This window comes from Marasmius oreades, chromosome 3, assembly GCF_018924745.1.
Source record: "Marasmius oreades isolate 03SP1 chromosome 3, whole genome shotgun sequence".
NCBI classification, from domain to species: Eukaryota; Fungi; Basidiomycota; class Agaricomycetes; order Agaricales; family Marasmiaceae; genus Marasmius; species Marasmius oreades.
In genome coordinates, this window is record NC_057325.1 from 182497 (window position 1) to 195829 (window position 13333).

The following is a 13333-nucleotide window of genomic DNA, read 5'->3' on the forward strand; positions in this document are numbered from 1 at the left end:
TGTGAGTGTGCTGCCATTGTGGGGACCCATGTTCTTGAGCCAACGTCTCTAGTAACATCACTGGAGATTTGGCCACGACTCTCATAGCCTTACTTGCGTAACTCGTCATTACCTCTGTCACTCACTATGACTCGAGGTACTTGGTATGATCTATGGTATAATCTATGGTACGTACTAATACTATATCCCATGGAACTGGCTATGCTTTTGACGACCCAAAACTAGCTTTGAAATGGAGGCCTGCGTAGTAACCAGCCGCCCAAAACGCCACACAAGGGTGGATATAATCAACAGTCACTACTGTTGACTACCGCGCACTAGATAAGGAGCTCACAGGAACTTTTGGAGAATGGCCACGAACTCGGTAAGCAGCAAGCTTACAAGAAACCCGATATCAATCTCAAACCCCGTTATAACGTTACGACACACCGAACTCGATTTACCGTACGGGATGCGTTAATTCCTCTGACTCAACTCGACCATAATCCCGGTAACACGCTACAAGCCTTGGCATTGGGTTCCGGGTGTCAGCGGATTCAAGAGAATGGCATTCAAGCCCCGTTACTAATACTTACCCATCACCGATTTGGGATGTTGCTACTATTTCACGGTTTCTACTACAGGTATAATCTGGCTATACCGAATTACGCTTTTTGGTGATGGTAACGAATGTTAAGTGACAGATTTGGAAGTTGGTCACACGCCGTCGGGAGGGCGGGAAAAGGACATTTAGAGGTGTACGCGGTAACTTGACAGTTATGCCTCAGCACTGTTCCGAGCACGACTTGTAATTCCATCAAATTAGATGTCAACTACTACGGTAGATGGGATCTGATTTGTTGGGACACACAGGGGTACTAATAATTCTTTGCAGGATTAAAATCAAGAAGTATATATATCAATGTCAACAAATTGTTGGATCGCGAAAGGACCTCGACTAGCCCAGAAATAGCCTGGCGCCATCTGGCCGAATGTCGACACAGAGCCCTTTATCTGTGCTGGGTTACAAGCCACTGACATTACCTTCTACTAGATGTCTAGGAGACGCTCTTGCTCAAAGGCTCTGCGAGTCAACAAAAATCCACAATCTCTTCGACTGCCTTCCATCAACTCTGGAACCCGCGATCTTTTCGCCTGATTCATCGACGCCTCCGTTGACCCATGCCGACCTTCGTTCTTTCTTGTCCAAGTTCACATTACCTTCCTCCTACCCTCTGTCACATAGTGACAGGGTAGCTATACTTCTTCCTAACGGTCCCGTAAATGCCGTCGCGTTACTCTGCATAGCAGCTTATTACACATGCGCACCGATGAATGCGAGCTGTACATCCGCAGAACTCAGGGAGGATATCGTCCGATTGGGGGTTAAAGTGGTCCTGACGACGAGGGATCTAGAGCGACGTCTCGATCTTCGGTCAATAGCGGACGAGCTCGACTGTAGTGTGGTCTACGCCGACTCACGTCGTTCTGGATCTGTAGGGTTATTTGATCTCAAGTTATCGTCGGAAGGAAGGAAGGGTCGAGTGAGACCTTCTTCTTCATGGTCGTTGTGGTCGCCTGTACTGAATAACCTGGACGATAAATGCATGGTGCTGTGCACCTCAGGCACAAGTGGAAAGAAGAAGGTCGTCCCTTACACCTTGAAGTGTTTAATAATCGGCAGCTGGGCTGTTGTGCAATCTTGGAATTTGAAACCTTCAGATGTGAATCGTACGTTTGCTTCACTTAGGGACCATCAATCTCGGACTGAAAGGCTAACCCATTCTTCGTGTTGCAGTAAACATGATGCCGCTATTTCACGTTGGAGGTGTCGTCAGGAATCTGTTGGCTCCTGTCTTTTCAGGTGGATCGACCATCGTATGTCCCGGCTTTGACGCAGTTGCGTTTTGGTCGATATGCTCGAAGCTACAGGCTACCTGGTACGTTCAGGCCTTTCCCAAGCGTGGAGGAAGTTTATTTCAATTCGATTTCTAGGTACTACGCAGCTCCGACGATCCACAATGCAATTTTAGCTTCCCAACCAAGTAACATAGTACCATCTAAGGATCTGAGCATCCGAATGATTTGTAACGCTGCCGGCGGCCTCCTTCCATCACTGGCATTGGAACTCAAAGATCGTTTCTCGGGTGCGGTTGTCCTACCTTCCTATGGGATGACAGAGTAGGTCACCCTTTCATTTTTATTTTTGCTATTTACGTTACTGACCTGGGACTGCGATCTCATGTACGTAGATGCATGCCAATCGCCTCACCACCAACAACCTACCAACTAGACCGCCCTGGATGCTCTGGGATCGCTTGCGGTCCACATATATCGATTCGAGACCCACGGGACCTGGAACGCCAGCTACGAACAGGTGCCCATGGCGCCGTTTCAGTCCGTGGTTTCCCAACGTTTTCTGGTTACGAAACCTCGCCGGACCCTGAAGTCCCTTTAGACACTTCGATCTTCACAAGCGAAGGCTGGTTTGACACGGGAGATGTCGGGTATCTCGATGAAGATGGGTACCTGTTCATCACGGGCAGGTCGAAGGAGATTATTAATAAGGGTGGTGAGGTTATCTCGCCGTTTGAGGTTGAGGAAGCTGTTAGTATAGCTGGGAAAGGTATTCTCAAGGTCAGTTGGTCATGTTATCTTATTCGATCGTGTCGTCGGTGCTCATGATCTTTATAATAGGCGACGTTGGCCTTTTCAGTTGAACACGATGTCCTTCAAGAGGCTGTTGGCTTGGTCATTGTGCCCGCTGATAATCAAGCACGGCTCAGTTTGCAACAGCTACATAGCCTGGTCAAGGATTCTCTACATCCTTCCAAGTGGCCATTCGTACTTGTCTACATGGATGATGTACCCAAAAACAGGTACGCTTCTATGTATCTTATATTCTCTTCCCCGTTGAAAGAATCCACAGTGCAGGAAAGCCCCTCCGTATTAATCTCTCTAAGAGGCTAAGACTCGGGTGCTTTTCTGATGATGTGCCCTCCATTGGACGACATTTCGAGGCTCAGCTATCAAATGTGCCTACAGGAATTTCAGCAACCATCCCCTGCAGGCCAGTGTCTATCGACTGCTCTGCTATCCACAAGCTGGTATCCGAGATCAGAGGAGTTTCGGAAGCCGTAGTCCGCCTTGACTCGGATGGAATACCTGAAGCCTTTGTGTCGGTCAAAGCTAGCTATTCAATCGAACCTGCCTCTATCATTACCTCCTTATCAGCCTCTCTCCCTGGTTACGCCCTTCCACAGATTCATCTCTCCAACTACGCTTTCCCCAGGACTTCAGATGGATCAATCGACTTCTTGTTGTTGGAAAAATACGAGTTATCACAGACTAGCTCAAGTATGTCCGACACCTCTCTTCTCGTACGCGACATCATCGCCGACCTACTAAATATTGAACGCACGAAAATCACACTTGAATCCGACTTTTTCCTCCTCGGCGGGAGCTCCCTCCTCTTGGGAAAACTATCCTATCAACTCCGGAAAAGTACTGGGGTGGATGTCAACATCACGTCGTTGTTTACCAACAGTACTGTCGCTGGGATTACCTCTCTCATCAGTGTTGAGAAAAAGACTTCTGCTGAGTTCGATAGTCAGTCAACTCTCGACGCCTGTACAGGTCCAGATTTCATGGAAAAATTGCCTCCGATCTCCCGCCTATCGTCATTTTTGGGGGACTTCACAGTGTCGACCAAGAGGAGGGGTCAAAACCATCCGTTCGTTCTAATTGTTCAATCGTTACCCTTCATATTCTTTTATCCACTCAAAGCCGCCCTGACATGTGAGTTTGAATGGTTTATAATCGTTCTTCCGTCGTGTATTTACTAAATGTGCTTGATTTTTTTGGCAGGGACGGTCTTTTTATTCATACTGGCAGCATTTGCGCCTTTCATTGATCGTACATTCTTTGTCCGAATTGGAGGTTTACTGTTTGCTATGATAGCTTCTCGTATGGTTATGCGTATCGTGGCCCCAGTTGTTGCGATTCTTTTTAAATGGATTATCATAGGAAGGTACAAACCAGGAGTATACCCGATGTACGTTTTCCTTTTTGTCTTTGTTCATACCTGACGATTCCTAAAAAGGTGGTCGAATTATTATCTCCGGTGGTGGATAGTCAATCAAGCTTTGATGTACGTATCGCTTGATTCTGGCCCTACGTGATTCCGAGGGATTGACGAAACATTTCACAGGACAGCCGGCCGTGGAGTTTTCAGTCTCACCTCTCAACTCGGAATTATTTACTACAGACTTTTAGGCGCAAAAATCGGTTGGGATGTTAGTATCGACGACCGAGCTCAGTTAGGGGAATTCGACCTCCTCACACTTCAAGATGGGTGTAGGATTGACCATGCACTCGTCCGAGGATTTTCCGTTGAGCGTGACGGGCTATTTCGTCTGGCGCCTATCGTTATTGGCGCCGATTCGTCCATCAATACAATGACTCATATAAGCCCTGGCTCTACGATTCCTGAAAAATCGGTTTACGGTCCTCAATCCTCTACCGTCGAAGGGCCTTCACCACCCGAGTTCGCTGCGTATAATCGTGCGGCCATCGCACAACCACATTGGGCATTACGGGTCTTTGTCGGATGGCCCATCTTCGGGTTCGTTTATTTCGTATCTCGTTCGTGCATCTCTTACTTCGCTACTCGTTCATAACTAATGGCAACCAAGTACTTCCATGGCTCGTAATTCTGTGGATAATGTTCGAAGAAACCTTTCGCCTCATCGAGGACCAGAACGTCCTCATCTCTGTTATCTTCTGGTTTGCGAACCCCACCCGGGTTGCCTTTCACGTCGTAGCCAAGGCAGTCAGAGCCGTCGTCTCTCCCTTGATCCAGTTGATGCTAGGAATCGTGGTCAAACGGATCTTTGGGTTGAACACCGAATGCCGTGGGACACCGTCTCAAATATTTTTACTTCGACGGTTTCTAAGTTCGAATTTATTATCGCAGCAAAAACTTAGACAAGCATTTGCGATTCTCGGGTCGCATTATGAAGTGGTGTCGGTTAGTGCTAGTTGTACGTTTTTTGCCTCTGAAAGTATTGCTTATACTCGTTTCTAGATAGTCTACCGTGCGATGGGAGCCAAAATCGGACGTCGAGTTTACTGGCCAGGAACTGGGATCAACTGTATGGACCCTGAGCTACTGGAGATCGGTGACGATGTATGACTACCTCCGCTAACAAAGGCGGTAATTAACGGGCTAACAACAGGTCGTTTTCGGTTCTCGTTCAGAGATCTTTACCAGCGATGGGATTGGTTCAGAGAAGATTGTCATTGGGAGAGGAGGTCAGCTATTCATTATCTTATGCTCACGAAAATATACCTCATACACACCTATTCATAGCTATGATTGCCGACCGTGTCGTACTACTACCCGGTACCCGTGTGGGTGAAGGAACTGTTATGGGTTCCGGTACGTTGGGCACCCGCAACGGGTACTACTGTGATGGCTCTGTATGGATGGGAAGCAGTGAGTTCCATTTCTGGATATCTGCCGTTATGTAACCTTATCTGACTCATTACCCCTGTTTAGAGAATGGCAAACCACTTTGTCTGAAGAGCGGTACACCCCCGGGAGCGTTAGGCAACACCGGCGACACCACTACTCCATTCGGACGAGCGTTCTACCAAAGCAAAGCACCGTATTTTGTCTTTCCATACCCTCTCCTTGTCCTCATCAATGTAATGGTCACATCCTTTTGTGCGATATACTGGTCGGCCCCAGCCATAATCAGTGCCCAAGTCCTCCGCATCCTCTTTATACACGCACCTTCCTTACCACTTTTCACTCCCACACGGTACCAATTGGCGATCGTATATCCTCTTGTTGCTGGAATATACGTTGCAGTTCTACATCTCCAAGCATTACTCGCTTTTGCCTGGGTCATTCTGATGAAGTGGGTGGTGATAGGCCGTAGACGTGTAGGGCAGTACAATTGGGATGTAAATTCCTATTGTCAGCGGTGGCAACTCCATCTGGTGCTCTCCCGTCTTGTCAATAAAGCTTTCAAAGGCGGGTTGTTGACGCCTATCTCGGGCACTGCATTCATTGTTTGGTATTACAGAGCGATGGGTGCGGCTATTGGGAAGAACTGTTCGATATTTACTGGTGGTCGCCTAGGCTTAATGACGGAGCCTGACCTCGTGGAGGTAGGTTGTTCCCACCCTTCTTTCTTCTTGATGATAAACCTGATGAGGCTTGCTCCACTCAGCTTGGGAACGACGTATCACTCGACAATTGTTCCGTCGTGGCACACGTTAATTCCAGAGGTCAGTTTTCACTGAATCATCTCAAGATTGGAAATAGGTAAGTACTTGGATGTCATCGTCGTCACGACGCCCGCTAATACATAAACGTACTTTCTGGTCAGTTGTGCGATGCGGAGTGGATCGAGGTTACTTTCCGGAGCTTCCATGGAGGACCGAAGTATTTTATGTGAGCATACACTATTAACGTCGGGGGAGGTCGCTGTGACTGGCACTGCGTATACCGGCTGGCCTGGGCACGTACATATCGCATAACATCCAATGTAGCTGTTAGCCTGAAGAGTCGTGTGCCTTTGTGCCTTTCGCCCAAGGAAACCCACGACCCTGAGTGACTCGCTGCCTGATTCTATTTTCCTGGATAGGAGATATTCATGCATACCCTGGAGTAGAATGAGACCTTAAAGCTCAGAGTTGCTGCGTACACTTCTTAAAGAGCGACTCAAGCTCAGGCAAAGCTCAGGGAGATAAATGGGCGTGTCAAGCCTCAAATTTCAATTGGTGGCAATTGGTGTTCGTTCAAATTGGGTATGTTGATTGATAATGGTCAATCTGGAAAACACGTTGATTATACACCTGCTAATTCGCTGATGTGGCTCTATGTGGATGGGAAGCAGTGAGTTCGAGTTCATGTCTAGACATCTACCGTTATGTAACCTCATCTGACCCGTTCAACTTAATCGCTGTGTAGAGAATGGCAAACCACTGCTTTGTTTGAAGAGCGGTACACCCTCGCCGGTCGGCCCGCACGTGGGGCGACACCGGCGACTACTCCGTTCGGACGAGCGTATATCTTCTTGTTGCTGGAATATACGTCCATCTCAAAGCGTTACTCGCTTTTTGCCTGGGTCATTCTGATGAAGTGGGTTTTGAATCTTGATACTAAGCCGTAGACGTTTAGGGCAGTACAATTGGGTTATAAACTCCTATTTATTTTTCTGCGACATCTGGTGCTGTCCCGTCTTGTTAATAAAGCTTTCAAAGGCGGGCGTTTAACATTTAACCCCTATCTCGGGAATGCATTCATTTGTCTGGTATTAACAGAGTGACTATTGGGAGGAACTGTTCCATATTTACCAGCGGTCATCTGGGTTTAATGACGGAACCTGATCTCATGAAGGTAAGCTGTTTTTTTCTCTTTCTCTTCTGATGAGGTTTCACTTCATTTAGCTTGGGAACGACGTATCGCTCGATAATCATTGTTCCGCCGTGGCGCCCGTCACTTCCAGAGGTCACTTTTCACTGAATCACCTCAAGATTGGAAAGGTAAGTACTTGGTTGGTGTTCATTACATCGCCATAATGTCATAAACTGTTTTGTTAGTTGTCCGATGCGGAGTGGATCGAGGTTCCTTTCGGGGGCTTCGATGGAGGACCGGTGCATACACTATTAACGTCGGGGACGTTGCTGTGCGTATACCGACTGGCCTGGGCGTGTACATATCGCATAACGTCCATTATAGCTGTTAGAAGGTCGGAGGCGGTGTGCCTTTGTGCCTTTCGCCCACGGACACCCACGACCCTGAGTGACTCACTACTTTCCTGGACAACCAGGAGACATTCATGGATACCATGGAATAGAATGACCTTAAAGCTCGGAGCTGGTGCGTACACCTCTCAATAAGCGACTCAAGACTCAGGGAGATAGGTGGGCGTCACTGTCAGTCTTAATTGGTGGCGTTCAAATTAGGTATGGTGTGAAGCTGACTGATAATGCACTGTATCCCTTGTTACTCCTTGTTACTCATTCTGGACAATCTGGACAACACGTTAGAAATGCTTATCCTTGTAAGGATTTGGCCGCAGATCGCGGATCACGTTACTTGCACGTTACCGCGCATTGATCCGAAAGGGCCGCTCCCAAAGCTCCGCTTTATTTGATCTGGCACAGAATGAGCATCGGTATACTGCGTCATTGGTAACCTAATTACTCACCCCACCAGGTACTAGTAGTCCACCATTCACAACTTCTTTAGATCCCTCAGCGACTCGCTCATGGAGTCGATGCGCAGTTCTTCATTGATAGTGGAGTCGGCGCGTTATCTTGACCTAATGACTTGATACTGACGCCCGGTGTCTGGGCGACTCAGCGCCTCAGCAACTTCAAGTTAACACCATGTTCATCCCGCTTTGATTTCTATTCGCAAGGGTCATCTAGATGGTACATTGACCCTCTTTCTTGTGCTTCGCTGCGGAACTAAACTTGGCCAGGGCGAAAAAGGGTTGTGGTATTAATTGATGTGAGCTCTGGTCGAAAATGGCTTTCGAACGTCCCCGACGCGACAGCTGTATTGACAGCCTTTTCTTGAATCAAGGTTGATCATTGATATTAGACTGCACCGCATCGGGGGCCCCAGACTGTACAAGTTCGTATTCACGTGTGTTCGACGCTCGAGTCTAAACTAATTTGGAACACCATACGAGCGCTAATCCAGTCCAGGTTCCCGCAAGCTGTGTCTACTCCTACATATTTCCCCGGAATGAACCACGCGTGGCGCAGGAACATATTATATAACGACTTGCCCAAAACGACTAAATAGACTCATGTTTTTTCGACTTCAACAGCTTTAACCACCTTCCGATGACTCGGCTTCCAATAGGAAATCTATATCAGTGGCGACTTCACTTAGTTCTGACATCGAGTTCCACCATCGTAAAATTGCTGTTGAGGGCGGGTTCTCTTATGGTTTCCCTCACCTCATCATTGGCCCACATGCCTTCTTCTCTTTTCCCCAGGGTGAGAGAAGTATCTGAATCCCGCAAAGCTGTTAGACTGTTATGATTTGGGTGGTGGAGTCTGAATTTACTTGCAAAACTGAGACCGGCCCGCCGGGGTGTGGGTCCATTCCGATTCACGCAAGTTCCAGTACGGAAGCCTAGATTGGTATGCAGAGCCCCGTTCCGTGCAGGCAATCAAGCAGTGTAATTCATTCCCGCCGCCGCCGCCTATATATTAACCACTGTGTGGGGCAACATTCCCCTTATGGCATGATGGGCGCTTGGATCCGATTGTGTCACCGACGTGCACATGTTATTTATAAGGTCCACGGATTTTTTCACCCACCCTCAATTCTTATCCACAATACCCCCCACTCGCATACTCGCGTACCAAACGATTTCTCTGTTCACAACCTCTAGGTACATGCCAGTGCCAGGCTCCAAACACGTTAGGTTTGCGAAGATTAGGACTGAATACACCATCCCTACCTATCCATCCCGATCGTATACAATATCTTCGCTTCCCTCTTCTAATGGCCCAGTAACACCACCCTCTTACCAGGTTCCTCTTCCTGGTCATTCTCATTCCAAGCCAAAATCCGCTATGCAGCGTACTCGTGCTCATAGTTTGCTTGCGTATTCCGGATCACATCACCCAGCTCTCAATTTCGACGTAACCCTCCCGGTATCAGCTTTAACAGCTAGATACCGTCCATTACCGAGCCCACTCCTTTCAGAACCTGCCCTTTCCCCGGTAGTTCCCTCCCTAGTACTCACGACCCATCTCCTGCCTTGGGCAATTACCATCCACGCCTCCAACGGATACTTCGTTACCGTCAGAGACGTTCTCGACGCGATCTATCGGACACTCCGGAAGAACGTCACTCACAACGAGTATAACTCCATATCATCTCACCAGGACCGACTTCGAGTGAACGAAGCGTACGAACGTCGGTACAGTCGTATCCGTGACTACCACGCTTCTCGCGAGGAGAAGCAGAGCGGAGTGAAGAGGGTTGATTTTCTTCACAAACGGACTCGGTTCATGGGGATTCTTCCTTCGAAGGGGGCATCGCATGTTTGGGAGTTACGGTTGGATCATCATTAAAACCTCCTCCTTATCTTTTTTTTTTGTTTTCTTTTTTTGACGTATACCAGTGTCGACCGGTTTCGCTCTGGGACTTTTTTAGTCTCACAGATACCCCTCCATCCCACCCCAACCCCTACATGTTTACTCTACAGCATGCACTAATCTGTAGCTTACAATCACATACAAATGACTCACCGTTGTATCTATGGCTATGTTTATATCATAATTATTCGAATTTGAATGCCTCCCGTGCCTGTCATTTCGAGCGCTGAAGGCGCTCAAGGTTCGATCTTCCTACTTAGTTTGCACATGTAAAAAGAAGAGAAAGTGAGTTCGGAACCCACTTGCCATATGGGAGATGAACCCCAGCTTTGCCACTTTGGTACTGCGGGCCGTGACACTAGTAGCGAGCCTGCTACTTGGTTCATTTTTCCTTCGAGTTTTATTTTCGGACTTTGAGACACGAGTCATCGGGGAGAGGGGGCCGCGAGTGGGTGCATGATGGGTCCGAGGACCCGTTGAGAATATTTGTTCCTTGGAAGTCTAGAGACTAGGACCTTCTCCGAGACTCACAAGTTCGTCGCTAAAATAGGCACGAGGCATTTTAGCTCGTTCAAATGGGGAATCACCACTAGTGCGAAACTGACCTCACAACGTATGTATTCGACATACATGATATGACATCGGTGGAGATGACGAGGTACAAGAGAAATGACAAATCGACCGGCCCGCACCTGCGATTTACATTTTCAAAAGACGATCCCCGAGATTGTAAGTACAAGCGCGGTATTCGTACATATGGTACTGGTGGTCTGCTCGGTGTTGTGGTATGCATATGGTAAATGAATGTGAAGCGTGATGTGAGACAGAGTTCAATGAATATAATGGGACGTACCTATAAGGTATGAACTCCCTTCGGCCACACATACCACCGCCATCCTCTTGGTGTAATCGTCCTCATTGTCCCTCAAATGCTCATTGAATCATATTGGAAGAAGTTGAACGTTGAAGCTAAGTTTGGACAGTGGATCGGCGGGCCGAAAAGTGCTTTGATTTAACGGTTTACTCCTCCGTTAGCCTCTTAATGTCGAGGAACGAGATACCCTTCAGTAGAATAACGTGGAGGAGACTCTCTCAGGTGAACGCACGCACAACACAACGCCAGCCTTACTTTTCCACTCCCCGATCTACTCAGTCCCCCAGACGTTGACTTTGACCAGCGTAATGGCAGCCCAACCCAATCCAAGCAACATCAAGGAGCATGGGAAGAGTCTCGTATCGAGCGGAGAAGTCAACTCGAGGTCTTGAGGGCCTTTAACAATGACAACGACGAGCATTCGCATTCTTTCTTCGTCACTTCCGGAAAGTCACCGTGACAGTCACATGACCTACGTCACGGAGACGCTTCTGAACGTACTGAACTGTTGGCATTGTGTTCTCCCCTAGCAAAGTGACAGCGAGACTGTGTTGATCTTTTATCCGTTGCTGATGTACCCGAGAAGAGCCGGCGCTAATTGGGATTTGGTGGAGTATGGAAGGGTAAGAGAGGGTGTTTGAACGGAACGACGTTCAAGCGTTGCGAAATTTGGCGAGCGATTTAGTGGTTCTGGACTATCCCTGTGTATGCTCTGCCATGGATTCGAGGGGGGGGGGGGGGTGATAGTTACCGCTATCCTGTTGACAATTCCGAGATCTGAAGGTTCCGACCCGACTGGAGGACTGGATGAGAAGAACGCATGATGAATAGAACTCTTGAAGGCTTTCGACGGTTTTGTTATTGTCTCGAGATGTGTCCTAGAAAATATATATTAGATGTAGTAGGCCGACTGCAGCTGGAGCGGAAGACAGTCTCCACCCACCAGTTGTGAACATATTCTTCGGCGCTACTGGGCGGGTTCGGATTGTGCTGAGTCCTGACATATTACAGGTCACTGGGTAATCAGCAAGCACACTGTTCCGCAACTCTGAGTGAGGACACTTAAGTATTTAGCAGTCGAAATGGAGTATCGAACGCACATCATTACTCTAGAACGAGTTTGTTGGGTTACCTCGTGAAGAAACAGGTAGTCGACCAGGCCGTAGCCTCAACAACAGATACAAAAACTCCAATTCAGTTGGGTGTATAGATTTGAAGCGTGATGTGAAAGTGCGAGTGACAGTGAGATAGATGGAGGGACTTCATTGTGAGAAAATTTCGAGCCCTAGTGTCCTCGTACATATAAGTATACTGGGTGACCCAGAACACCCACCCACCCCCCTCCTACCCACCTCTGATTCGTACCACCACCATTCCCCACCATCCTCGTCCATCCCACCACTGCTGTAGACCACAACAGGGTTTCAAAAGCTCACTCAAAGCACCAGAAGCGCTCGATTTGACGGTTTATCGGAAAGGTGAGGTTGTCGTTGTGGCATCATGCTCGCCGACGTTACGAGGCTGATGAGGGTGTAGACGGTGGCGGACATTCCCTTTGGATGCAAAGCCTAACGTTAACCACAGCTGCCCAATATCCATCCCATTCACCACCCCGTACGACCCAGGCCGCCATAACATTAACCAGCGTAATGGCAGTCCAATTATCCCAATCCACGGACCATCACAAAGCGCGAGGAACATGGGCCATTGAAGAAAGAAGTGGACATGCACTGTGTAACAACACACAAGAAGCCAATTTGAGGCTGCAGTCGCCGTCAGCGACGACGACGACGCCATGTACAAGTGACCTTTATCTGCCCCTTCCTTTTCCGGAATGTGACGGTGACAACCACGGGACCAATGTCACGGAGACGATACCTCCCCCCCCGCTGGACCGTTGGCAATGCGTTCGTCTCCCCTCGCAAAGTGACAGCGAGACGGGAGTCAACCTTCATTCGTCGCTGCTAAACCCAAGAAGAGCGGGAGTTCATTGGGATGTATTGGATTCGAATGGAAGGGTAGCGGAGTGGTTGAAGGAACGCTGGCATCCGGTGAAGGATTTGGCGAGTCGTCCAGCACTTCCCTCAATGTCGGTAGTGCATCCGTGGTTACCGTGGCCTATCACTGTCCATGCGTCTGGAATGGATTCGAGGGGAGTTACGGTTGCTGATGTCCTCCTGGCAGTTTCGAGTAATCTAATGATTCCAATCGATGAAACGGGGAGGACTAGAATGTGGTATTTGCGAGGAAGACAGATGTTCGTTGGTTTGCGGACGAGCGAGATTGGGGGTGATGTATGGGAGTTGGTTGTAGCGTAGTTTCGGGATCGTTTCTTCTGCA

The 13333-nt window shown here is 48.4% G+C and overlaps 4 protein-coding genes across 4 annotated transcripts; all 4 read left to right on the forward strand.

Annotated features, from left to right (window-relative positions):
* Nucleotides 1–971: 971 nt before the first annotated feature.
* Nucleotides 972–6528, forward strand: E1B28_005374 (putative NRPS-like protein biosynthetic cluster; the record flags this gene model as incomplete). The annotated part of the gene is made up of 16 exons (XM_043149932.1): nt 972–1710; nt 1778–1919; nt 1975–2160; nt 2232–2616; nt 2677–2858; nt 2909–3777; nt 3847–4033; nt 4082–4129; nt 4190–4623; nt 4674–5008; nt 5066–5167; nt 5217–5292; nt 5351–5476; nt 5540–6156; nt 6219–6313; nt 6378–6528. The coding sequence occupies 16 exons, from the start codon at nt 972–974 to the stop codon at nt 6526–6528; spliced, it is 4674 nt and encodes a 1557-aa protein (XP_043011016.1).
* Nucleotides 6529–7366: 838 nt separating this feature from the next.
* Nucleotides 7367–7739, forward strand: E1B28_005375 (uncharacterized protein; the record flags this gene model as incomplete). Its single annotated transcript, XM_043149933.1, has 4 exons — nt 7367–7390; nt 7441–7536; nt 7594–7679; nt 7733–7739. The coding sequence occupies 4 exons, from the start codon at nt 7367–7369 to the stop codon at nt 7737–7739; spliced, it is 213 nt and encodes a 70-aa protein (XP_043011017.1).
* A 1672-nt stretch (nt 7740–9411) lies between these two features.
* Nucleotides 9412–10095, forward strand: E1B28_005376 (uncharacterized protein; the record flags this gene model as incomplete). The annotated part of the gene is made up of 1 exon (XM_043149934.1): nt 9412–10095. One exon carries the CDS (start codon nt 9412–9414, stop codon nt 10093–10095), a length of 684 nt encoding a protein of 227 aa, XP_043011018.1.
* A 2547-nt stretch (nt 10096–12642) lies between these two features.
* On the forward strand, nt 12643–13311 carry E1B28_005377 (uncharacterized protein; the record flags this gene model as incomplete). The annotated part of the gene is made up of 1 exon (XM_043149935.1): nt 12643–13311. The coding sequence occupies one exon, from the start codon at nt 12643–12645 to the stop codon at nt 13309–13311; it is 669 nt and encodes a 222-aa protein (XP_043011019.1).
* Nucleotides 13312–13333: the final 22 nt, after the last annotated feature.